General features: G+C 43.5%; 1 protein-coding gene across 1 annotated transcript; it reads left to right on the top strand.

The window, feature by feature from the left end:
* On the top strand, positions 1–27,467 carry LOC144510110 (serine protease HTRA1-like). Its single transcript, XM_078239385.1, has 9 exons — positions 1–664; positions 8,826–8,925; positions 11,547–11,751; positions 12,104–12,298; positions 15,168–15,200; positions 22,822–22,936; positions 23,661–23,718; positions 24,416–24,511; positions 27,020–27,467. Exons 1-9 carry the CDS (start codon positions 250–252, stop codon positions 27,183–27,185), a joined length of 1,383 nt encoding a protein of 460 aa, XP_078095511.1. The 5' UTR covers positions 1–249; the 3' UTR covers positions 27,186–27,467.

Genomic DNA, 27,467 nt, shown 5'->3' with positions numbered 1-27,467 from the left:
ACCCATAAGCTGGGAGAAACCTGAGAAGTGGCAGGACTGAGTTACTAAGCTGTTCCATCCGGAAAATAAAGCTTTGAGCGCAGCACTCATTACAAGGGAGTGGGGAACTGCCTCTCATTCGTCCTGCGAGCTCTGATCTGCTGGAAGAAGAAACAACATTGTCTGGCTCCCTCAATTTATGTGTATTTTTTTTTGTTGTTGAAGTTTTCTTGCAATTTGAAAGAAGTTTCCCCCCCTTCTTCTTGGACCATGTTGAGAGCTGTGCTGCTATTAAGCTTCTGCCTCATCGCAGTGAACGGCAGGGTGGTGAGACAAGTTTGCCCCGAGGTCTGCGACACTTCCAAATGCCCCCCGGCTCCGGTGAACTGCTCAGAGGGAGAGGTCAAGGACTCTTGTGATTGCTGCACTGTGTGCGCCGCGGCTGAGGGCGAGAGCTGCGGGGGCCGGGATGACATACATGGGGTCTGTGCGGAAGGCTTCCAGTGCATCTACCCCGCCGGCAAACGCAAGAAGGGCATCTGCGGCTGCATACACAGCGACCAAGTGTGCGGCAGCGATGGGCAAACGTACAAGAACATCTGCAACCTGAAGGCTTTGAGCCGCAGTCATCAGTCCTCAAACGCTCTTCCAGTCATCCTGATCCAGAAGGGTGCCTGTGATGCAGGTATGTGGGAATACCGCACACCACCGTGATGGGGCAGCGAGTTCATGAGGGAACAACTCCACAAGAGATCAGATAAGCCTCCAACTTTCAATCAATTCCCTACCAGTCATGTCCTATCCCTTTCCAACCCAGCTAGGATTTCTACTCTGCCTCATCAACCCAGAGGCTGAATCTGTGGAACTCTTTGCCACAGAGGGCTGTGGAGGCCAGGTCATTGAGCATCTTGAAGACAGAGATAGATAGGTTCTTGATCAATAAGGGGATCAGGGGTTACCGAGAGAAGGCAGGAGAATGAAGATGAGAATCACATCAGCCATGATTGAATGGCGGAGCAGACTCAATGGGCCAAATGGCCTAATTCTGCTCCTAGATCTTATGGTCTTATACAACCTTCCACACTGCCTCTTGGAGCCATCATTGCATACTGCCCCTTAGACAGAGATATTAATTTATCCATTCACGTATGTAGGGCTCTTATTAAGTGGGTAAACTGAGTTTTTTTCATTTGTTTTGAATGCAAACCTCCAAATTCAGTCATAGAGTCATAGAGGTTTACAGCATGGAAACAGGCCCTTCGGCCCAACTTGTCCATGCCGCCCTTTTTTTTTTTAACCCCTAAGTTAGTCCCAATTGCCCGCATTTGGCCCATATCCCTCTATACCCATCGTACCCATGTAACTGTCTAAATGCTTTTCAAAAGACAAAATTGTACCCGCCTCTACTACTACCTCTGGCAGCTTGTTCCAGACACACTACCCTCTGTGTGAAAAAATTGCCCCTCTGGACACTATTGTATCTCTCCCTTCTCACCTTAAACCTAGTTTTAGACTCCCCTACCTTTTGGGAAAAGATATTGACTAGCTGATCTATGCCCCTTCAAACTACCCTCCAAACCATCACTTCCCCAGTTGGTGGCCCCATTCAAACCCAGAAGGAAGATCAAATTTCCATTTTTCAGTTAAGTGTGAGTGTCTGTTCAAAAATAAAAGTCTCTTTTCCATCATCATTTAACAACTCACTGAAAAAATTGTAAGAGTACCAGTTTTGTCAGTGCCAAGAACAATTAGCAGTCAATTATAATTCTTCTTTGTTTTTATAGGGATAATTGTTACTTATTTCTTGTCAATGCCAAAGATTTTGCTGCAGTGTTCACCTTTTTTGAGGGAGAAGATGGAAACTAAATTATAAAATCCGGTTTACTGACAGCGCACATGCTGGTATATTCCGTTACGTAGAAATGGAAGTAAAGTTTTAATGGATAGGCTTCCATCATAGAATCATACAGTGCAGAAGAGGCCCTTCAGCCCATCGAGTCTGCACTGACGCATCTGAACTCCCACCTAATCCCATCTGCCAGCACTTGGCCCGTAGCCCTGAATATTATGCCGTGTCAAGTGCTCATCCAGATACTTTTTAAAGGATGTGAGGCATCCCGCCTCTACCACCCTCCCAGGCAGCGCATTCCAGACCGTCATCACCCTCTGGGTAAAAAAGTTTCTCCTCACATCCCCCCTAAACCTGCTACCCCTCACCTTGAACCTATGTCCCCTCGTGACTGACCCTTCAACTAAGGGGAATGGCTGCTCCTTATCCACTCTGTCCATGTCCCTCATAATCTTGTACACTTCGATCAGGTCACCCCTCGTCTCCAAGTATTGAACAAAGCAAAATATATCGCAATACAATTAACTACTTTGAGGAACTTGGGATGGGTCTGATCGATGTTGCAGTTCTCAACAAAGCACACAAAGATAAGGCACAAACTATACTGTAAAGAAGTAGCTGTGGAGATCAATGATTTTGAAGGGAAGTCATATTGAAAGGAATGTATAAATTGCACTATGATGCTGAAATAAGAAATAAAGTGTTAGGCAAGAAGGAATTTCCATGGACCAGACCACTACTGGTGATTAATTGAAAGGCAACCTCCAACACAGTGGGAAAATGCAGCATGGAGCAAGTGACTTCAGCAAAGCCAACCTTGTCAATAATTCACCTTGACGTTTACCCTGCACTTCCTGATCATTTTCAGGAAGGTAATGATCCACTCACCTACAAGTACATATTTTCAAACTCAACTAAACATGGACAGATAGGCTGAACTCAGCAGATGAGGTGAGAGTGACTGCCCTTGTCATCAAGGCAGCATTTTACTGAGTGTGGCATCAATGAGCCTGAGCAAAATGGAAATCAGTGGGAATCGGAGGAAAACTCGTCACTGGTTGAAGTCATACCTGTCACAGATGAATGGGAACGCCACCACCTGCAAGTTCCCCTCCAAGTTATACACCATCCCAAATTGGAACCATATCACTGTCCCTTTACTGTTACTGGGTCAAAACGCTGGAACTCCTGAATACCACATTAGGTGTTCCTACAACACATGGACTGCAGTGGTTCAAGAAGACCACTCACCACCACCTTCTAAAGGGGTAATTAGGTTGGGCAATAAACGCTGGCCTGGCCAGTGATGTCCACATCTCATGAACGAATAAATTAAAAAAACAACTATAATATACTTTGGAAAAATCAGAATTAATGAATAATCTGAGCTTTTACATAAACATGAATGGGCGAACGATAAAATCAGCAGTATCATTGTTTCAAAGTGACACTTTTAATATATTCTTTTGGTTGGAGATCAGAATATGTAACAATGTAGAATTCTATCAGCATGTTACAATGGAACATGACTGCTTTAAAGTAAGTTTGAGTTTGTACTTTCTGAACAGTTGTTTTCCTCCGAGATGAGAGGCTTGAGAGGAGATTTAATAGAGATGTTCCAAATCATAAGGTGTCTAGACAAAGTAAGTGAAGAGAAACTGTTTCCTATTGGCAGTAGGGCCAAGAGCCAGGGCACACAGATCTAAACTGATTGGCCATAGGTGGCATGAGGAAAAGCTTCTTTGCAAAGCAATTAATTAGAATTTGGAATGCACTGCCTGGAAAGGTGCTGGAGATCAATTTAATTGTGATTTTCAGAGTGATGTGGTTCAGCATCAGAACATTTGCAGGGTTATGGGAAAGGATGGGGGAGTGAGATTTGCTAAATTTGCTCTTGTAAAGAGCTGGCAGGGGCTCACTTGTCCTAATGGCCTCCTTCAGCGCGGTGACCATTCAATGATCCTGTGATTCTTCCCAGCAATGTCATAATCTCAAACAACTGGGCTGCCGAAGCCCGCACGTCTGGCTTATATCAGCTATGAAAGTGATCTCGCAGCCTTTTGGTGTTGACACTGTAATGTGATTCCCTGTTTTATTTTTGGACCTTTTGTCAGCAGTTTTTGAAACCTGATGTTTCTCCTGCGGATGAGCAGAGTCACAGTTAGATTGCTGAGTCAACAAGGCCACGTGGTGTGGCCAATAATGACCTTTTTTGGCCGGCTGCACGTAGCAGTAAAGTGTCCAGGAACCAACGTTAATATTTCATCTCCCTCATAGACCAGTAGTGCAACTAACTTTGAGGACACATGTCCATAAGGACACAAGAAATGAAGTAGGACTGATTATCCATGTAATTCTTCCCTTCCGGGACCAGTCCACCTGTTGGTGAGGCCGTGCGTCAATGGGAGCACCTGTGCTTCTGAATCAGAAGATTTACAATTCCAAGCCCAACTCCAGAAACTTGAACACATAATACAGGCTGATACTTCAGTGCAGTACTGAGGAACTACTGCAGTGGTGGAGGTGCTGACTTTTCAAAGAGATGAACCCATCACACTATCTTGAAGAAAAGAGCAGGAGGATACCCAGAGGGTGGGATTTTCTAACCACATTCGCCCCCAAACTGGAAAATCCAGCCTGAAGCCAATGGACCTTTGCATGGTCTGCCCTCCACCCACTACGATTCCCGTGGCGGGCAGGACAGTAAAACTCCCCGCATAGTGTTCTAGCCAATATTCATTCCTCAGTCAACACCACTGAAACTGATCTTGACTGCATTGCTGTTTCTGGAATCTGACTGAAAAACAAAAAAAAACCTTCTGGAGTGCCCTTCCTGACCTCAGAATGTCCCAAAGTTTTTACAGTCGATTTAATAGTTTTGAAGCACAGACACTGTTGCACAGTAGGAAACGTGGAATTTGCACATGGCAAACTCCCACAACAGCAAGCTAATAGGCACGGTGGCACAGTGGTTAGCACTGCTGCCTCACAGTGCCAGGGATCTGGGGACCTGGGTTCAGTTCCCAACATGGGTTTGTGCAGAGTCTGCACATTCTCCCCGTGTCTGCGTGGGTTTGCTCCAGGTGCTCCGGTTTCCTCCCACAGTCCGAAAGACGTGCTGGTTAGGTGAATTGGCCATACTAAGTTCTCCCTCCGTGTACCCGCACAGGTGCCAGAGTGTGGTAACTCGGGGATTTTCACAGTAACTTCATTGCAGTGTTAATGTAACACTGCATTACAGCTGATGTACATTACTTAATGTAAGCCTCCTTGTGACAATAATAAATCAACTTCATACTGGCTAGTTAATTTTGTTTGGTGGTGGTGACTGAAGGATGAATATTGGTCAGGACAGTAACAGAAGATCTCTGGCACAATCCCTGGCAGGGATTACATTCATCTGAGAGGATAGACAGGTTCACTGTTTATTATTCCTCAGCCTCTTTACTGCACCGAGTGTCAATCTTGATTCATTTTGTTCAACAAAACCTCTGCACTGGGACTAAAACCCACAGACATTTGACTCAAGAGCAACAGTGCAACCACTCAACATGCCTTATACAGCCATCATCAATTCAACTGCATGTTTCCGACAATTCAGGAATATTTAATTGGCCGTAGATATCTCCTGTGGTTGGGAATGGTGCACGTCTTCCTCTTACTTGAGGGTAGCAGCAGCAGAGAGAGATTTTACCCTGGCCATGACAGCTAGCCGAGAATTGCTGAGTATTTTTCACATCCTATGAAGAAAGGTTGGGAAAATGCTTGGCAAACTCAGTCAGCCAAGAAAGTTGATAGTGTGCGTCACTTGGAGCAGACATTTCCATGATATTATTTGTCCACGTTTGTGTGTTCTAATCATCACATTTGGTCACATGCCACTTAAAGCTCTGCATAGACCCTGTCCCAGTGAAGGTAGAAACTGTAGGGTTAAGACCATGCTCTGTTCTGCTCGCTCCCAGCCTTGGCATTCAAATCCAGCTGCTGCTAGGTGGACAAGTGTATTGGCTGCTTCATCGTGCAGCCACGAGAGAGTGAGGGGATCAATGAGCCTTCATTCGGAGTCTCCGGATTAGAATTAGCAGTGGAATTACGCAACTTGCTGGTGTAGCATAAGTTGCATTTTCCTGTGGAAATAGAATGGTCTTGCTGCAAGAATGGCATCACCAGGTTACTCCTCCTGTCTGAATTTCGGTCAGTTATCTGGCACACCCTGTGTGCAACAGCTGCTGTGATTGGGGAAGCTGAAACTCTTACACAGAGCATAGCTGTTTGTTTTGGAAACTACATTCTATCAGTTTGTCCCGCGGTTAAGAAGACCTGGAAGCTTGAGCCCCTCGGGCTGTATTTTCTTTTTGTGCGTGCACACTGTATTTATAAAGATAAAATCTTGGCCAGTGGCAGAAATTCCACCTTGTTTTAACTTCCCTGCCTGCTGCCACAGCATTTTTTTCTGAGTGTGTAAACTTGCCCGGGGAAGGATGATGTTATGCATCTCAGACTTTGAAGCCCCATCTTCTGTTTTGGCAAAGTTGGTCAAGACTTTTTGACATTTTACTTGACAAAAGTTAAATGAATCTCTTTGCTGACTGCCTTGGTAGTTCTCGTATCACAGGAGGGTGACTAAACTCTGAAGCACAGATGGGAAGTTGATTTCTGCAAAAGCTGAAATGATTTTCTAGAGTCACTGGGGAGTTTGTGGAAGCAGGCTAACTTCCTCGAGCCAGGAGGTTAACAGGGTGAAAAAGAACTAAGCTAGCCACTTGCCTCCGAGTTCATTGCCACTATTGGACCATTTGAGCACACTTTTAAGTAGCATTTCTGTTGCTGTTTGATTTTCAGCACTCCAAGCAGCTTAAGCATCAAACAGGGCGGCACGGTAGCACAGTGGTTAGCACTGCTGCTTCACAGCTCCAGGGTCCCGGGTTTGATTCCCGGCTCGGGTCACTGTCTGTGTGGAGTTTGCACATTCTCCTCGTGTCTGCGTGGGTTTCCTCCGGGTGCTCCGGTTTCCTCCCACAGTCCAAAGATGTGCGGGTTAGGTTGATTGGCCAGGTTAAAAATTGCCCCTTAGAGTCCTGGGATGTGTAGGTTAGAGGGATTAGCGGGTAAAAATGTGTGGGGGTAGGGCCTGGGTGGGATTGTGGTCGGTGCGGACTCGATGGGCCGAATGGCCTCCTTCTGCACTGTAGGGTTTCTATGATTTCTATGATTTCTTTCAGACAGAGTGCACCTAAGAGCTTTATATTTAGGTTTTAGCTGAACGGATTATTTTTCAGCTGAGTCTGAAATCAAATGGAGTATTATTCTTGGATTCAGCATCAAATACCAAGACTTCACTGTGCAGTGCTGGCATATATTAATGGGACTTGAGATTACATGTACTGGAACAACAATGACTTTGGGTTCAATTCTTTGTTAGTTGTCATTTTGATTAACCATTTTAAGAACTTCTTTTTGCATAGTGCGACAAAACAGAGCAAGAACCCGCACTCCAGTAGTAACTTTGAGCAATGTACTATGACAGGTGACTCCTCTTGAGTATCGAGTAATGGCTTCATCCACACAACTTCCTCAGTGGAGCAGTGCCACCATCTCTGTCACTGTGTTATGAAGTGTTCGTCGGCTCATTTGGTCAGCAGTGCTGTACAACCACTGTTAATATTTGAGCTGGACTGTAGGAGCAACAACATGACATTGCCAATGCGATTTAGTTTCATTTTGTTTAAAAAAAAATGAACCCAAACATGAAATTGCAAACCCAAAGCCCCTGGATCAGTTTGAAATTTACTGCGCATATTGGCTCAGTTTTCTGATCTTGACATGATTATTTTTGGCAAGGCTCCAAAGTTGAGTGAGACACGCAGCCATAAAAACAAATAATAACTTTGCCTTTACTGTAGATATAGCAGGGCACAAACTACATTTTAACCATCAGCTGCTCCCACGTTTTGAATGCCAACACTGAAGTAATATTTCTTCATTTTTAAAAAGCAGTCCAGTTCCCGAGCTGTTTGACAACCTTCAGTTGTTTAACCTTGAACATGAATGAAATTATTTTTCCAGAAATTTGTCGTAACATAGGTTTCTTCATCCTCTCATTTCTATTTGTTCTCCCCAGGCCTTCTTAGTTTAATTCCTCTCACCAATTATTCTCAGTGCTCAAGGTGTTTCAAATCCTTTGCCGCTGCTCGGAAATGTGCAAAAAGATGCTGCAAATTGATCGTAGAATCACTACAGTGCAGGAGGGGGCCATTCAGCCCATCGAATGCACTGACAACAATCCCATCTAGGCCTTATCCCCATAATCCCACATATTTACCCCGCTAATCTGCACATCCTGAGACACTAAGCATCAATTTAGCATGGCCAATGCACCTAACATGCACATCTTTGGACTGTGGGAGGAAACCGGAGCACCCGGAGGAAACCCACGCAGACAATGTGCAAATGCCACACAGACAGTGACCCAAGCTGGGAATCGAACCCAGGTCTCTGGAGCTATGAGGCAGCAGTGCTGACCACTGTGCCACCATGCCGCCCCTTTGATTTATCCTTTAGTTTCTTCACCTCCTGTTTGGTCGCCATTGAAGCAGCCCCCTCACAGCTCATGAAAAATTGGGATTTCAAGATTTTATGAGGAAATGTGAGTTTAGAGCCATATTCTCTGATACACAACTCAGGCTCCAAATTAGATACCACTGAGAAAAGGGAAGACATGGCAGAATTGAGGAACCAGCAAAAGGGAGAAAAGGATTTTCTTCAAGTTTGTGAAGAAAATGTGCAGTCTTTGTCCTTTGAAGAATACAAATAGATACATGTTTAAGAGATGGGGTTCTTATACTGTGCTCAATAAGCATGCTTGATATAAGCTTGATGTTCTCTTACTAATGAACATTCAAAGGTTTAAAACAATCCTCTATGTCGCTGTCAGGTTAGTGACAGACTGCCTATGTTCTTGTTTGCTTACTAAATGAAAAACAATTGCTTAGTTTAGGTCACCAGCACCCGGACAGTATGAGATTCAAGTTTAACTTCATCGCTGACGTGGTGGAGAAAATTGCTCCAGCTGTGGTTCATCTTGAACTTTTTCGGAGGTGAGAGAAATTACTTCACATTACATGTGTTTACTTGGCAAATTACACATTCTCAAGGTTCAATATCACAAGGTGGTCATTCCACAGCCATTTCATAGTGACATGAAGTAGAATACACATAAGGAAGGGGGTAGAAAGTACTTTTGTGTCACAACTTTATACCATACTTTATATCTCCTGAAGAAAATCTATACTTCAAAAAAATGCATCTTATCTCACCATTTATGGGAGCTGTGGGATAATAATGCAAATTGTCAAGGAAGATCAGATATTCTAAGAACAGGACAGCACAGGAACAGGCCCTTCGGCCCTCCAAGCCTGCGCCGATCATGATGCCTGCCTAAACTAAAACCCTATGCACTTACAGAGTCCGTATTCTTCCATTCCCATCCTATTCATGTATTCGTCTAGATGCCCCTTAAATGCCACAATCGTACCTGCTCTCACCACCTCCCCGGGCAGCGCGTTCCAGGCACCCACCACCCCCTGTGTAAAAAAACTTGCCTCATACATTTCCTTTAAAACTTGCCCCTTGCACCTCAAACCTGTGCCCCCTAGTAATTGACTCTTCTACCGTGGGAAAAGACTCCTGACTATCCACTCTATCCATGCCCCTCATAATCTTGTAGACTTCTATCAGGTCGCCCCTCAACCCTCCGTCGTTCCAGTGAGAACAAACCGGGTTTATCCAACCTCCCCTCATAGCTAGAACCCTCCATACCAGGCAACATCCTGGTAAACCTCTTCTCTTCCCTCTCCAAAGCCAACATTTGAGAGAAATTGGCTGGAATTTTACCACCTTGCCCGCCCCAGAGTCAGGGCAGGTGAGGCTCGCAGAGCGGCATTCTCTGTTGGCCTCGGGGTGAGATCTTATGAGCCTCGGGCGGGCAAGGCAGTAAAATTTCAGCAATTGTGTCCTTCTCAAATGCCATAAAATCTCTCTCTCATATCAATATCTCAGCATTCTATTAAGCTCGGGAGTAGACAGCTGCAATTGTAAACCTTCATCAGCACAAGTTTGGTCAACCTTTTCTGTAATTATTTCCATCATTCAATAAGAACGGCTGCTAATGAATGCAAAGATATATTTGTGGCCCCTTTAAATATCTGTAAAGGATCTCCCAATCAAAATCAGAGTGAGTCACTCCAGCCGAGCAACTGAGCCTGAGGCTTAAACATGTGTATCAAACCACTGAGCGCAGAAGGCAACATTTTCTGCAGTGCAATTTGTGTTTCCTGAATTGTCCTCCAGACATAAATGTTAAATGGTCGGTACTCATTACTCATAGTGCCAATTCAGGACTTCGTGATGTCTTTGAAGGTGATAGCTCATGATAATAATTATGAATAAACAGAGTAATGAGGGATTATAGCACAATTAAGGAAGGCAGAGTTCCCATTTAAGAGGAACTTCCACCAGATATGAGCTAGAACTGGATGGGGTTCCTCTAAGCTGGCCACACGTGTTGGCTCCTTTAAATTATCACCCATGTGAGACTGCACAAAATTCTTTGTCAGCAGTCTTGCACTTAAATACAACCATAAGCTCCAGAGAAATGAGAGGAAATGTTGGCTAGGGATGAAACCTCCACGGAGTAAGCCCAGTCAGAGTCAAGCACAATGCTCTAGATGGTGCTGCAATCAATCGTTAGTTAACCTCCCTTCTTTCTTTCTATGGTTCACAATCACAGTCCTTGAGTAAGCACAAGATACTTGATAATGGAAATAACTATTCATATGCAGTGTAACTCATCAACCCAATTGTACACAGAGAGTAGCTTTTTTGGTTTCTATCTCTTTAGAGACCTCCAGATAACTATTGAAAACCACGCTCCTTCACAAGCTTAGTTTGCCCATCTCAAAAATACACTTCACAGATATAACCGTATGCCGGGTCACTGTGTGTGTGGAGTTTGCACGTTCTCCCTGTGTCTGCGTGGGTTTCCTCCGGGTGCTCCGGTTTCCTCCCACAGTCCAAAGATGTGTGGGTTAGGGGTTGATTGGCCATGCTAAATTGCCCCATAGTGTCAGGGGGATAAGCAGGGTAAATGTGGGGTTACAGGGATAGGGTTTGGGTGGGATGGTTGTCAGTGCAGACTCGATGGGCTGAGTGGCCTCCTGCACTGTAGATTCTATATTTTATGGATTCTATGCATACTTATTGTTAATGGATCCTCTGTCTGTGTTTACTACGCTTGGCACAGAAGTTACAATGCTCAGACATTTGGAATGGACACTACGTCCAGCTTTCTCCTATCATACCCTACTGCCACCTTGTTTTTTCCGAGGGAAGCCTGTTGGTCCAAATTAGGAGAAACTTCAATTCTTAACCTCTAGCTCTCCCAAGATGTTCAGGCTGACCTAAGGTGCAGAAATCCTCTTTGCCCGTTCACACTGCACCGGCTTTCTGAAGAGCTAACCATGTAGTTTTGTTCCTTTTGCCCATAATCTTAAATCAAACACCATGAAAAGAAATAAAGATATCCTCACAAGAATAAGTTTTGATGAAAAAAAATATGTAACCAAGGGCAGTTAACAGCTAAAACTAAATGCCACCTTGGCGTACCCCATCATATTGGAAAACTGACTGTGTTCTGTTACTACTACTTGTTGCTTTGCAGGATGCCTTTCACTAACCGTGAAATCCCTGTGGCGAGTGGCTCAGGGTTCATCGTATCGGAAGATGGTCTAATTGTCACCAATGCTCATGTACTCAGCAATAAGCAGAAAATAAAAGTGGAGCTGAAGAACGGAGAAGCTTATGAAGCAAAGGTCAAAGATGTTGACCAGAAGTCAGATATAGCATTAATTAAAATACACCCAAAAGTAAGTTAACTGAGGTAGAATCTTTTTCCCCTGGTCAGTGTGAAACTGGGGCAATACTTGGATTTATGCTTTAGTTTTCTTAGTTTTACAAATCCCATTTTATCTCCAAAGACAAGGGTGTTGGCCAATTCGGCTCTCAGTCATAGGTTCCTCTTCTGTAAATACAGAACAAGTCTGAGCCAACTGGGAGGCAGTTTACACAAAGCATTGGAACACTGACCCTAGTTTGATAATTTCAACTCTTCTGTTTGAAACCATCCATTTCTTTCACACAAACTATTTCATACTCTGTTATATGTTTATAAAGCTTATAAAAAATGAACCTTAATCTATTTGTTGTCTCTGTGAATAGAACCCTCTACCTGTGCTTTTGCTAGCACGCTCTTCAGATCTGAGACCAGGAGAGTTTGTGGTGGCAATTGGCAGTCCATTTTCGCTGCAAAATACGGTCACGACAGGGATTGTCAGCACCACCGAGAGAGGAGGCAAGGAACTCGGCCTGAAAGATTCTGATATGGACTACATTCAGACAGATGCCATAATCAATGTAAGATCCAAAAGCAGAGTCTGTGCAAAAATAAGATGTAACGACCTAAATTCACAGCTAATAATAGAACAGCTAATAATATTGGCCTTGGAGGGAGTGCAGAGAAGGTTCACCAGGTTGATACCAGAGATGAGGGGTGTTGATTATGAGGAGAGACTGAGCAGATTGGGTTTGTATTCGCTGGAATTTAGAAGGCTGAGGGGGGATCTTATAGAGACCTATAAGATAATGAAGGGGCTGAATAGGGTAGAGGTGGAGAGATTCTTTCCACTTAGAAAGGAAGCTAGAACTAGAGGGCACAGCCTCAAAATAAAGGGGGGTCAGTTTAGGACAGAGTTGAGGAGGAACGTCTTCTCTCAGAGGGTGGTGAATCTCTGGAATCCTCTGCCCACTGAAGTGGTGGAGGCTACCTCGTTGAATATGTTTAAATCACGGATAGATGGATTCCTGATCGGTAAGGGAATTAGGGGTTATAGGGATCAGGCGGGTAAGTGGAACTGATCCACTTCAGATCAGCCATGATCTTATTGAATGGCGGGGCAGGCTCGAGGGGCTAGATGGCCTACTCCTGCTCCTATTTCTCATGTTCTTATGTTCTTATGTAACTGCCCTTGAATTCTGATGAGGCGAAATGCTAAACTATTTTCTAGAGTATTCACTTCTCTGACTCCAGTGCTCACTTTGTCAAAAGGACATGTCTGGGAAATGGATGACTCAGTACAGGCAACAAAGGCTTCTTTGAAAATGACTGAGCTCCAACAGAACAGAGACCTCTGACATTATTAGAGGAACAAACAAGTGTGACTTTGGAACATGCCATGATCTGTACAGTTTAAGATTGAGAAAAACATATCTCGGTGCACAATACATAATGTTGCTTGTAATTGTAATTCCAGTTTCTGAATGTGTAAATTACCATCCAGTTACCTTTATTCTGAACAAAACACAAACAAAAACGTGGATATATGTAGTACCTTCTACATCGTAAGATGTCCCTAGGTGTTTCAGTGAAAATCTATCAAAGAAAATTTGACACTGAAACACATAAGGTGATGCTGGGGCAGTGACCAAAAGCTTGGTCAAAGTTCTCAGGCTTTTATGGAGCAAAGGATGCTGTAGGATCAGGGGAGGTTAAAGTTTTCCCACTGCATTGCCATGATATGACACTAGTCATTGAGAATGTGTGAGCTGCCTTAGCCAGACAGGAATCAGACATTCACAGAAGCTCTGTGAGGATCTATGTGTCCCCAGTGCTGCTTCTACATCAACATGACACGCGACTTTGGTCTTCTCACAATATTTTCTGCTCTCGTCGCCAAATGTGCCCGACTCAAACGGGGGCGGAAAATGCCGGCCAGAGAAGATAAATGCCAGTAGATTTATCATTGCCAAAGATTCCACAATGGACGTTGCCTGAAACTTAGAAGAGGAAAGATCTAAAAGAGAGTTTGGATTTAGAATGCACAGAGGGTGCGAAATATGTGCAGTGGGAGCTGATTGTATCAACAACTTAAACAGGGGGGGTTGGATAAATATCGGGCTCATCTGTAAGGAGAGAAAAGAGCTGATGTTTCTAGTCCAGATGACCCTTTGTCAAAGCTTTGACAAAGGGTCATCTGGACTCGAAACGTCGGCTTTTTTCTCTCCTTACAGATGCTGCCAGACCTGCTGAGATTTTCCAGCATTTTCTCTTTTGGTTTCGGATTCCAGCATCCACAATAATTTGCTTTTATTTAAAGGAAGAAGTATTCTTTTCTACAATTTCAATTTGAATGAACAGATAGGAGTAGACTTACTGGATTGATGAATCTTACCACCAGTGGTTTGTCCTGGAACAATCTGAAAATGATGTGGAGATGCCGGCGTTGGACTGGGGTGAGCACAGTAAGAGGTCTCACAACACCAGGTTAAAGTCCAACAGGTTCAAAACTGTTGGACTTTAACCTGGTGTTGTGAGACTTCTTACTGCACAATTTGAAAAGCCATGGAAAGAGGCCAGGAATTAAATTCATATTATGCAAAAGGACTTGACATTTTCACAATAGTAGCTTCATCCTCAAATATCATGGTTTCAGGATGTGAAGTCCTTTTATCAACTGCCCCATTCCTCTTGTTTCTAAACCAAACGTGCATTTCAGGTGTATGAAGGATAGGTGGCTCACATAACTTGAGGATTTCACGAGTCAACTTTCAGTTCAGAGCTCGGAGACCAAGAATAATCCAGACTTGCTTCCTCTTCTTTTCTTTGTCTTTTTCACATGCAGCACAGTTAAGAATGGGAAATCCCTGATGCTGAGTCTACCTCCTGTGATGCCAAAACATTGAAAAAATATACACATATATCTCAAAATATTGAATGTTTTCAAAATGGCCTCCTCAAGAGAAAGTAAAGCAATGTTGGCCAATTGTAAAAGCTTTCTGATAAACTCGGACAGTTCGCTTATGTTGTTCAACTTATCCTGGGCTGCACGAGAAAAGGAATCAATTTAATGGAAAGGCCATGAGGTCTAAAACTATCTCAGTCGTTTGCTTTGCAAAAATTGCAAATTATAACATGGTTGCTCACACAGACAGTAGCATTAGGTATTTCCATGGGCTACACTTAAGATTTGACTTTGAAGTCTTCAATCAATGTGTGTTATTAGTTCTCTGAATATTATAATTTCTTGCAAATATTCCAGACTTCAGAAAAAAACTCAAATTCAGGCAGACAGGAATGCTTTTTTCGGTATTTAACATTGCAATTTTAAAATCAGTCAACTAAAGTTTTGAATTTAAAAATATTCTGAGTCAAAGATTGTGCATCGATTTAAGATAGAAAATATATGTTAAAATCATGTCCTGTGGACATGTTCTGTTTTCATTACAGTACGGAAACTCAGGAGGGCCACTTGTCAATCTGGTGAGTTACAGTTTAATATATATTTTTTAATTAATAGAGCTTTTAGAAGATTGCTTTTTAGTATGTAAGTTTTGAACTCTTGAAGAGCTCAAATTATTCTGGTGACTGTCGGCTTTGAGTTTAATGTTTACTACTCAAGAATTTCAGGATGATGAAAATGGAGACCGTATCTCATGATCGAACCATGGTGAGGCGATGGCTGACTGGTATTATCACTAGACAATTAATCCAGAAACCCAGCCAATGTAGTAAGGGCGTGGAATGCCCTGCCTGCAGCAGTAGTGGACTCGTCAACATTAAGGACATTCAAATGGTTATTGGATAAACATATGGATGATACTGGAATAGTGTAGATTAGAGGGGCTTTAGATTGGTTCCACTGGTCGGCGCAACATCGAGGGCCGAAGGACCTGTACTGCACTGTAATGTTCTATGTTCTAATGTTCTGGGGACCCAGGTTCCAATCCTGCCACAGCAGATGGTGGAATTTGAATTCAACTTTTTAAAAATCTGGAATTAAGAGTCTACTGGTGACCATGAAACCATTGTTGATTGTCCGAAAAACCCATCTGGTTCACTGATGTCCTTTAGGGAAGGAAATCTGCCATCCTTACCTGGTCTGGCCTACATGTGACTCCAGAGCCACAGCAATATGGTTGACTCTCAACTGCCCTCTGAAAGCCATTCTCACCGCCACCTTCTCAAGGGCAACTAGGGATGGGCAATAAATGCCCATAAGTGCCATATTTCAAATGCCAATCTCACTGAGAAGATATATATCATAAAAGTGCTGCAGTTAGCTGAAATCTGAATGTTTTCTTTCAGAATGTGGCTTTTCACCTATTTACTCTCAACAATAAATGGCCAGCCAACATCGCCCATGTCCCATGAATGAATAAACAAAAACCTGTTCAGAATTTTGGGCAAACTGTCCACAAGTCATTTAACTTCTGATGAAGCTTAACATACTCACAGTTTAATATTACCAATATACAGCACAGTGACATTGACACTGTGAAGCTTTGAGTGAATTTTCTCGCTGTGATGGAACTGCTTATGGTACGTGGAACAAAATAGAAGGCACTGAAGTTTTGGGTCTCTCTGAACGTATTTATCTTGGGTATGAGAGGCATGTTGAGCTTGCTTTTTCTGCTTGGATTTGGTGCGTGCGGCTTCGATTTGCTCATTAATTCTCTGGCAGCCAAGCATGTTGAAGTATGCCAGCTGTGAGACTGTGGTGCAAAATGACTTGGTTCAGCCAAACGCACGGTTGTTGAGAGTAAATAGGTGAAAAGCCACATTCTGAAAGAAAGCATTCAGGTTTACAGCGATCTGCAGCACTTCTATAATATATATCTTCTCAGTGCAATTGGCATTTGAAATATGCCGCTGCTTTTTCATTTATTTTCAAGCTGGAATGCTTGCGAATGCATTATGTCGTGCAGGAGTTGGAGCGGATCATTTGGCCTTTCAAACCTGCTCTTGCCATTCAATACGATCTTCGGCCCCAACTTCACTCCCCTGCGTTGTCCCCATATCCCTTGAATCTTTTAGTCTTCAAAAATCTATCGATCTCTGTCACTGATTTGAGCGTTCACAGCTCTTTGGGGTAAAGATCTCCATAGATTCAGAAACCCTTTGAGTGAAGAAATTTAGGAACATAGGAACTGAGATGCAGGAAGAGGCTACTCGGCCCATTGAGCTTGCTCTGCTATTCAGTACCATCATGGCTGATCATCCAATTCAGTGCCTTCTCCCCACACTATCCCCATATCCTTTGATGTCACTGGTATTTTGAAATCTGTCAATGTCTACTTTAAACGCACTCAATGATTGAGCTTCCACAATCCTCTGGGATGGAGAATTCTCCTCATCTTGGTCAAAATGGCTTCCCCCTTATTTTCAGATTGGGTCCTGTGGTTCTAGACTCTCCAACCAGGTGAAACACCTTACCTGCATCTACCCTCTCTATGACTTAGAATGTTTTGTGGGTTTCAATGTGATCACCTCTCATTCCTCTAAACCCGAGAGAATAAAGGCGCAGAGTTTCCCTGTCTTCTCTGCGTAAGATAGTCTCACCATCCTGGGAACAAGTCTGGTGAATCTTTCTTGTGCTCCATCTCTGGCAATAATATCCTTCCGAAGGGGGTCAAAAAGGAACACAGTACTGGTGTGTTCTAACCAAGGTTGTGTACATTTGAAGCAAGACTTCGCTACTCCGATACGCAAACCTCCTTGCAATAAAGGCAAACATACTATTAGTCTTCCTAATTGCTTACAGCACCTGAATGTTACATTTCTCCCCATCTCAGTCATAGAATCCCTACAGTGCAGAAGGAGGCCATTCGGCCCATAGAGTCTGCACCGACCACAATCCCACCCAAGCCCTATCCCTGTAACCCCACATATTTACCCTGATAATCCCCCTGATACTAGGGTTAATTTAGCATGGCCAATCCACCTAACCCGCACATCTTTGGACTGTGGGAGGAAACCGGAGCACCCGGAGGAAACCCACGCAGACGTGGGGAGAACATGCAAACTCCACACAGACAGTGACCTGAGGCCAGAATTGAACCAGGGTCCTGAGGGCTGTGAGGCAGCAGTGCTAACCATTGTGCCACCGTGCCGCCCCAGTCCTGGATGGTCGATCCCTTATTCTGACCCCCCTCTAGTTCAAGAGTTTCACCCAGGGACAACATCCTCCCAAGATCTATCCTTACAGAGATGTATTATAACATAATCGTGGAGCCAGCTCAACTATTATAACCTGTTTTTGTTTGTTAAATATTGAGAAACTCTCTTGAATTTCCCCCAATGACCTATTCACTTAATTGATGGAGTATTGAGCGACACAAACAAGGAAGAATTCAGGTGGAGTCTCTATTCTCTGTGGAGTTAAAGAAGCTACACCAAAGTAACACAGAGGATGCCACATTTGATCTTATGTATACTTCAGGCTCGGTAACACTTCATGTAAACCTCAAGCAGTAATTCTGCAGATACCTTTCCGAGTTGTGTGAAACTTTCCTAAGAGGGGAACACTTTTTAAAATTAAATTTGGGTCCGTGTTTTGTGGAAGTAAAAATGATTGGTGTATGGCACGGGAATTTTCAATATCAAACATAATTGACTATCCTGACCTGCACGTGGCTCTACTGTTGGAAGTTTGCTAGTTATGACAAGCTATGTTGGACTGACCATCTCGTGAGCTTGCTCGTGCACTGATGTTGGCTGAGGGCAGTATTGGATTTGACACGTAATGGTTTGCAGAATTGAGCTGACTCTCTGTCATTCACATGCCAGTTGATGAGTTAGATTAAGCTGGATTGCTTAAGATTGGCGGAGTTGCGGATAATGATGAAGATTGTCAGAGAATACAGCAGGATATAGATAGGCTGGGCAGAGTTGGGTAGAGAAACGGCAGATGGAATTTAATCCGGACATATGCAAGGTGATGCATTTCGGTAGATCCAATTCAGATGGGCAAATGGCAGAACCATCAGGAGTATAGACACACAGAGAGATCTGGGCTACAGGTCCACAGATCCTTAAAAGTGGCAGCACAGGTGGAAAAGGTGGTGAAGAAAGCATGTGGCATGCTCGCCTTCATCGGCTGGGGTATCGAGTATAAAAGTTGCCAAATTATGTTACAGTTGTATAAAATGTTGGTTAGGCCACATTTGGAATAATGTGTCCAATTCTGGTCACCACACGACCAGAAGGATGTGGAGGCTTTGGAGGGAGTACAGAAAAGGTTTACCGGGATGTTGCCTGGTATGGAGGGTATTAGCTATGAGGAGAGATTGAATAAACTGAGATTGTTCTCCCTGGAAAGACGAAGGCTGAGGGGCGACCTGATAGAAGTTTACAATATTATTAGGGGCACAGATAGGATGAACAATTGGAACCTTTTTCCCAGGGCAGAAATGACAATTACAAGGGGACACAAGTTCATGGTAAGTGAGGAAAGGTTCAGTGGAGATGTGCGGGGGAAGTTTTTCACACAGAGGATGGTGGGAGCCTGGAATGCACGGCCAAGTGAGGTGGTTGAGGCAGTTATTTTAGCCACATTTAAGACTTATCTGGATAGAGACATGAACAGGCGGGGAATAGAGGGATACAGACGATTGGTCGAGGTAGGACAACGTGATCAGCGCAGGCTTGGTGGGCCGAAGAGCCTGTTCCTGTGCTGTCCTGTTCTTTGTTCATGACACCTGTGGAATTGGATCATAAAATAACTTGTCCCCTTTCAGAAGAGGAGACCTGATGACACAACGCACCAATTTAAAACAGGTGGGATAAGCAGCAGTTATAGGCTTTACTGAAGTACAAACATTCCCATGGGAGAAGAATTGATCCTCACTTCCTGTTCTCCAGTTAAAGGGATCACTTTTGGAACTAGTTTCAGAATGATGCATGGGAAAAATGTTTGTTGAGCTGATCAAATGTCACATCAATGGCTGCAGTCCAACCAGGCCAACTGTCACTATATGACTACTTCTTGGAAGTGCAATGAGTTTCCAAAAATTGAGTTGATAAATAACTCATCATTTAAATGATGGAAACTGCTGTTATCCACTTGACAGTGAAAGCAGATGCTCGGTGAATGACAAAATTATTCTGCACTTGCCAAGAACTCTAAGTACCAGCAGCAAAGTTATGAGGTTGCGATGGGACAACCAGAAGTCAGATATTTTTGAGGGACTGTTTCAGTATCTTTTGATGAGATGTAAAACTGAGCCCCCACTTTCTCTTTGAAGTGACAGTAATATCCCATTGCCATTACTTCAAGGATAGAGAAATTATCTCTCCTTGTTCTTTGACCAACATGATTAAAACAGTTTATCTCATTCTTATCATTTTGCTGTTTTTGAGAGCTTGCTGTGCACAAATCGGCTGCTGTCTTTCTTACATTACAATGGTGACTACTCTCCACATGGCTGTAACTTTCGGATACCCTGAGGTTGTGAAAGGCGCAATGTAAATGCAGATCCTTTTGTTGAAAAGTCAATGGAATTTATGCAACTGTTGTTGCTGACTCAGCCTCATTCCTATAATTTAGACCTTCCCTTCCCTAATTACAGAAAATAAGTTATTTCTTCAAACAACTGTCATATCACAGAGCATATCACCTGAGGCAATCTACAAGTTATGTCAAACTACATAAATTCCATTGACTTTTCAAAGTCATCCCAAAGTTGCCACCTATCTGTCCACTCCACCAACTTCTATGTCCTTTTGAAGTTCAACACTGTCCTCTTCACAATTTCCAATACTTCCAAGTTTTGTGTCATCCGTGAAATTGTCCCCTGCATTACAAAATCTAGATCATTAATATAGAGCAGGAAAAGCATCCCAATACTGACCCCTGGGAACACCACTACAAACTGTAGTAATATAGCCTCACGCCGCTTTCCCATCACCAACACCCTCCACTGGGCACCGAAGGAAAAGGCTGTTCCTGTGATTTACAAGGGACCTTCTTTGGAGGGAGTGTCGCAGAGTTACTAAAGCAGGTTCCTCCTCAGGTTCCGCTTCAGCCCGAAGGCCCACTCTTTCAGCCTCTGCCTCAGAGTCTGTACCTTTGCTATCCAGAGGTATTAAAGGGCCCCATTTGATTATATTTATTTATAAAGGCTCTCCCCCCCCCCCCCGTGTAGGTGGCTACCTTAGCCTTCGTTTTTTTTTCCAACCTCAGGAATTGGATGCCTAATTGGAGGTGCTTATAGGTCTGTTCTTTGATAACAGAGACCGTGGCTCCCGTGTCAATCTCCATCTGCAAGGGATGGCCAATTACCAATAATTCCACCATTATCGGGGCAATTTATGTTGTTCCAATCCGATTTGGTTGGAGTGTCCCTGTCTGTGGAAGAGGGAATACCTACATGGTATGATCAGGTACCAGCCTCGGCTTTCCTCTAGGCAGCATGTGATTTGCTTGTTCCTGAAACTTTGCCATGGCTCTGTCCTTTGACAGTGCTTGTAGTAATCTGTCCACTGGCAACTGCACCTGTCTGGAATATTTTCATTCATACTCTTTGTGACGGCACTGCCATTCCTTGACTGTCTGGTGATGATATTAGAGTATCGAATACCTGATTGACACAAACACTCTCCATTGAGGTCTGGCTGCATGAGGTCCCTCCCCCGAGTTGGAAGACATTGCTGCCTGATGCCCCTTGTAGTTCCTTCAGCCCCTTTTCCTAGCCAAGAACTCAGAGACATGTTTCCTGGGGATTCTCCTAGTCATGTTGTAGCGATATCACTGGAGAATTACGGAGGGCTTCAGGTCGTAGTGTTTTTTTTAACCAGATCTACAAGTTCATTAAAGGTTTTTTGAGTCAGGGCATCCAGATAGGTCAGACTTCTTACTACACCAAAAGTCGGGGTTCCACATGCCGTTGGCAATATCACTTTTCACCTTTCGTCTGCTCCATGTTGTTAGCACTGAAAAAGTAACGCATGCAGTCAGTGTATTGGGTCCGGTCTTCTCCACTGATGCCAGAAAGAGGCATAATGGCTCTTTCTTACCAGAGAAATTCACGCGTTCAGAGATTGTCCAGAGGGAAAGATGGAAGAAAGAAAAGAATTTTTCTCATCACCGATGTAGTAAATCGGCCACATGCTGGTTTCCCATCACCAACACCCTTTTGTTATGCACCAAAGGAAAAGGCCACCCTTGTGGCTTACAGTCAGGTAGTCTTCACCTCAGGATCTAAAGCACCAGTCCAGGTAAAGATACAGGCTTAAAAGCCCCCACTGGCTGCTTCTCATTGGGGGAGCCTCCACTTGCTCAATAAGGCAGTTCATACTCCACGAAGCCCAAGGGTAGATCTATTGCTGATACCCCATGGCCTTCATGGTCATCAGAACATAACCCTTCTTCCAGCCTGAAAAATATCCATTGATCATTACACTTTGCTCTCTATTATTCAGCCAACTTTGTATCTGACGTTGCGACTGTCCCTTTTATTCCATAAGCTGTCACTTTTCTCAAGTCTATTGTGTGGCAATGCATTGAATGCCATTGATTGTGGGAAGAGGAAAGATGGCCAGAGAGATAGGGGAAGGATATCAATGATGTAGCTTTGAGAGATTAGGGGAGGGAGAAGTTTATGGAGGGTGTTGGAACAGAAGATGGGGAGGTTTGATTACTCAGAAGGTTAGCTTGCTGGATCAGAGGGGTGAGAGGGCAGGATTTGGGAGAAGTGAGATGGCACAACCCCAGCTTCTCCAGGCTCATATAGAGTCCAGGAAAAGCAATGACCTCTTCCATACAGCACCGCTTTCATCCCTTTACCTGCTGGGTTACCTGAGCCCTGCTAAATGTTAAAATGGGAACAAAGAAAAATCTGTGGCAGACAGCATCTTTAAAATATTTATATGAGACACCTGCTTATTGAGAGCTGGTTGGTTACCCACCATCACTCCCCTCCCTGTCACACTCCTGTGGTGGTTCAAAATAAGTTGTGTTTTTACTTCCGATCCATCCCAAGCTTATTCATATTTGGGTGTTAAAATTACACTCCAGACATCAGAAGTTCAATACGCAAAGTATTTCCTTAGCCAAGCAATTTCATTAAATTGCCTTTTTATTGTTAACTCTTTTACACTGCAGGATGGTGAAGTTATTGGCATTAACACGCTTAAGGTGGCAGCTGGGATATCTTTTGCTATCCCCGCAAAAAGAATTCAGCAGTTCCTTGCAGAATCGCATGACCGCCAGCTAAAAGGTACGAGTCAGTAAATTAATCGCACATTACTGATTAAAAACAGACCGTTGGTTGACTTTTATATTGCGCACCATTTGTTGCTCCGACTGGTGTTTTTTGAAGGAAACCGACTGTGAGGTGGAAAAACATCAACTGGTTTTGATTATCAGAACTGTAAAATCAGCAGAAAGGAAAGAACACGGCTTTATATTTTAATGGTGTGCTGTTTTTAACATTCCACAAGTGCGGCACACAGAGAAGAACTGTTTAATTCTTCTCATTTAACACAAACTCTTGGCCTTCTACCGCTCCCCCCTCCCCTCCCCCCAGCACCAATGTTTTAGTTGGTACATGACCCATTGGCACATTTTACACCTTGTCTCTGCTGAGTCAATGGATCCCAGTTATTCTAGCTCTGGACGGAGAGAAGTACAATTAGTGGTGGGTTAAAAATTGGGTAAATGGAACCAGCGACAGAGATTCTTAACCTGTATTCAGTGACTCTGGCTGAAAATTACATTTGAGGGATAGATCAAACATGACCGTCTGGCTTCTCCCCAGTGCTGAACTCTTCACAGTGTCTAGAGTTTGGATACTTGAGGAAAGAATCACTGCTGGTGTTTATGGACTGAGTTCAAGCAGGAATCTGCATTGTTTTATTTCCTATGTTTCTCACGATCAGTAACCGCGATCGTCCATTTCAAAGGCACCAGGGATTTACTAAGTCTGGTTTTTATACCAACAGAAAACTCTTCACCTAAGAAGAGGTATATGGGAATAAGAATGGTCGCGCTGACACCGAGGTAAGTGTCGTGTACTTGCACTCATTAAGCCTGTTGTAAGACTTTGGTCATGGAGCATGCATCATTTTACCCCTGTATCCAAGCACTTCAACTGCAGTTCTTTAATGCTTGTTTGATCAGTAGTGTTATTGATGCAGTTAGGAAGAGGGCGGCACGGTGGCACAGTGGTTAGCACTGCTGACTCCCAACACCAGAGACCCAGATTCAATTCCCGGCTTGGGTCACCGTCTGTGTGGCGTTTGCACGTTCTCCCCGTGTCTGCGTGGGTTTCCTCCCACAGTCCAGTGATGTGCGGGTTAGGTTGATTGGCCGTGCTAAATTGTCCCTAAGTGTCTCAGGATGTGTAGGTAAGAGGGATTAGTGAGATAAATATGTGCGGTTGTGGGATAGGACCTGGGTGGGATTGTTGTCAGTGCAGATGTGATGGGCTGAATGGCCTCCTTCTGCACTGTCAGGTTTCTCTGATTGTGTGACTAGCAATCACTCAGATTAATTAAAGGAAATGAATTACGTCACCAATGAGAAATTTAGTGCTTGTGACTTTGCAAACCACCTATGCTGGCTTTTATCCTTCTCACTGCAAAAGTTAGTAATGTGAACTTGTACTGAAGTTTCTGGGTTTGACTGTAACACCATACTGTAAGATTCTAATGTATGCTGTTTACAGTAGGAATAACCATTCTCCATTTCATTTCAGTCTCTTGCGTGACCTGAAAATGCGTGACAAAGATTTTCCTGACGTTACTGCTGGGGTTTACATCTTTGAAGTCATTCCAGCGACACCTGCAGCAAGGTAGGGAATGTACAATAAAGCAAGGCTAGTGACAAGGGTCATGAAATCCACACAAATATTGAGAATCCATTTATTGGTCGTATTGAGTGACATTACCATGGATAAAACAATGCTCACTAGATGCTGATTGCCCGCATCAACACACCAAGTCCACCTCTTAGACAAGCTCTCAAACTAATTTTTGCCACTATCAGAATTTGAATGGAATAATTTGGTTCTGATACAGCAGTGGCAAGCATTTCTGATCACACCTTCTGTGATGTTTAGCTATCTTTTATATAAGTATGCTGAACGGGGGAGGACAAATAGTCGGTTGTGCGGTGACTCATGAATTTGTGGTGCATGTATAGAGGGAATTGAGTTTAGAATGCAATGTATATGATTGGAAAAGCTTTATACACTGTGTTATAAAATTAATTCCATTGGAGTGTAGATAGCTTTTCAACTGTAGAAGTGATGGGCAACTTTTTGTACCAATTCACATCAACCATGTAGTTAGTCCTCCTGTGCAGAATGTGTCTTATCTGTTTAATCATCGAATCCCTACAGTGCAGAAGGAGGCCATTCGGCCCATCAAGTCTGCACTGACCACAATCCCACCCAGGCCCTATCCCCATAACCCCACGTATTTACCCTGCTAATCCCCTGACACTGGGATCAATTCAACATGGCTAATCAACCTAACCCACACATCTTTGGACTGAGAGAGGAAATGGGAGCACCCGGAGGAAACCCACGCAGACACAGGGAGTACGTGCAGACTCCACACAGACAGTGACCCGAAGCTGGCATTGAACCCGGGTCTCTGGCGCTGTGAGGCAGCAGTGCTGACCACTGTGCCACCAAGCTGCCCCAATGTTTGATTCCATGTTGCAGCTAGTGGAAATAGGCAAAACTCAAGCATTAAACTCAAAAGAGTTTGACTGTCAGTCAAGGCGTTCAAACCCTTCAATATTTCAATTACAACCAGAGTCTGAAATGAAAATGAGAAGCACTGGAAAGACTCAGCAGCTCTGGCAGCACTTATGGAGAGAGAAATAGAGTTAACGTTCTGATTTCAATATGACTCTTCTTCGGAACTGAAGAGAGATGTCAAGCGGATTGGTTGTATGCTGTTGAAAAGCAGAGGTGGGAGGGTGCGGTGGGAGAGAGTCAGGTAGAGCAAAAGAAAAGGTCAAGAATAGGTAAGAGAGAGAGAGAAAAATGTAATAACAAAGATGTTGTGGAACAGAAGGCAAAGGGACATCTGCAGCGTTTTGCCTTTATCATACGCCCAGAATCTGCTTGGGCCCCCTGTAAAATCATTTGACAACATCAGGTAAGATTAGAAAAAGACGCAGAAGATTTGTAACTGTAAGGAGCTGTAGGATTTTCACTTTCTGAATTGAAAGCTTGGCTACATGGTTACTGGGATGCAAACAAAGGAACAATCATGTGGAGCAATAGGAAAGTTAACAGTACTTGAGGTTCAGTGACAAATTTTTACTGTCACTGACCATTTCTGCCGTCAGCTGGAAACTGGTTTTGTCTGTTTAAAGCATTGCAATCTGGAAAGAGATGGTCCACAGGGGCACTTCCATCCATCCACTCTTATAGGCCGAGGCATATTATTGGGGCCAAATCTATGGAGCTTTATCCTTCGTGCTGTACCTGGCCTACGAGTGCTAAGTGGTGACATCAAGTGCAGAGCTGCTTGCCCTTACATGAACCAACTTGACAAATGCAATTTTGTTTCTTCAGTAAATTAATTTTTAATGCTTAATTATAAATACTTAATGTAGGAGATTCCTCCATTTCAATGGAGATGTTAACTCAGCTAAGCAAAAGCAAAGGAATACTTGAAAGTCGTTTCTATTTAGGCTCATATTTTTAATTGGCCTGTTGATCCATCACCACTGCACGATAGTGTTGCCCAAAAAGGGGACAGAGGTTATATTTCTGTGATAAAATGGTTTGTTTTCCACAGTAACTGATTTTGCAGTAGTTATTGGCAATCTTCATAGAATCATAGAAACCCTACAGTGCAGAAAGAGGCCATTCGGCCCATCGAGTCTGCACCGACCACAATCCCACCCAGGCCCTATCCCCATATCCCTACACATTTACCCGCTAATCCTCTAACCTACGCATCTCAGGACACTAAGGGGCAATTTTAGCATGGCCAATCAACCTAACCCGCACATCTTTGGAGTGTGGGAGGAAACCGGAGCACCCGGAGGAAACCCACGCAGACACGAGGAGAATGTGCAAACTCCACACAGACAGTGACCCAAGCTGGGAATCGAACCCAGGCCCCTGGAGCTGTGAAGCAGCAGTGCTAACCACTGTGCTACCGTGCCACCCGTCTTGCCAGTGAATGAAAGGGCTTCTAAAACCCACCATGTTGTCAGCAATGCACCCAGTTCCTTTTTATACTTTGTTGTCATGGCCCTCATTGTTGACTTTTGGAACTTTGTATGTTAATATAGAACCGCACTTTGATAATTTTTCAAAATTCTTCTTTTTCAGTGCTGGTTTAAAAGACCGTGATATCATTATCAGCATCAATGGACAAACAATCACTTCTTCAGAACAAGTGAGCGAAGCAATTAAAAAGAGCGACACTTTGGCCCTTGTTGTGCGTCGTGGAAATGAAGACTTGATGATCACTGTAGTACCTGACATCATTGATTAGAAAGTTATTTTTTAAAAAGTTTATTGCAGACCATTGTAATCAGATTTAAATGCTGTTACTTGAATATTTTGTTCACCAGTAGTCTCCTAAGTTGTGTTAAGTGTCACGGTTAAGGGCTTTGTAGGTATAAATAAAAAAGATGAATTATATTTTCACATCTTTTAAAAAAACAATTCTGCAGTTACTCAGTCTTTAGAAGGCAGTATAATCCAACCTTCAAAACGTCCCCTGTTGCACATCTCGATAAATGTTTTTCTATTGTGAATTATATCTATTGCTTTT

This window comes from Mustelus asterias, chromosome 22 (assembly GCF_964213995.1).
Source record: "Mustelus asterias chromosome 22, sMusAst1.hap1.1, whole genome shotgun sequence".
In the NCBI taxonomy this organism is placed as follows: Eukaryota; Metazoa; Chordata; class Chondrichthyes; order Carcharhiniformes; family Triakidae; genus Mustelus; species Mustelus asterias.
Note: the sequence above shows the minus strand (reverse complement) of the source record. Positions and strands in the feature narration are given on the sequence as shown.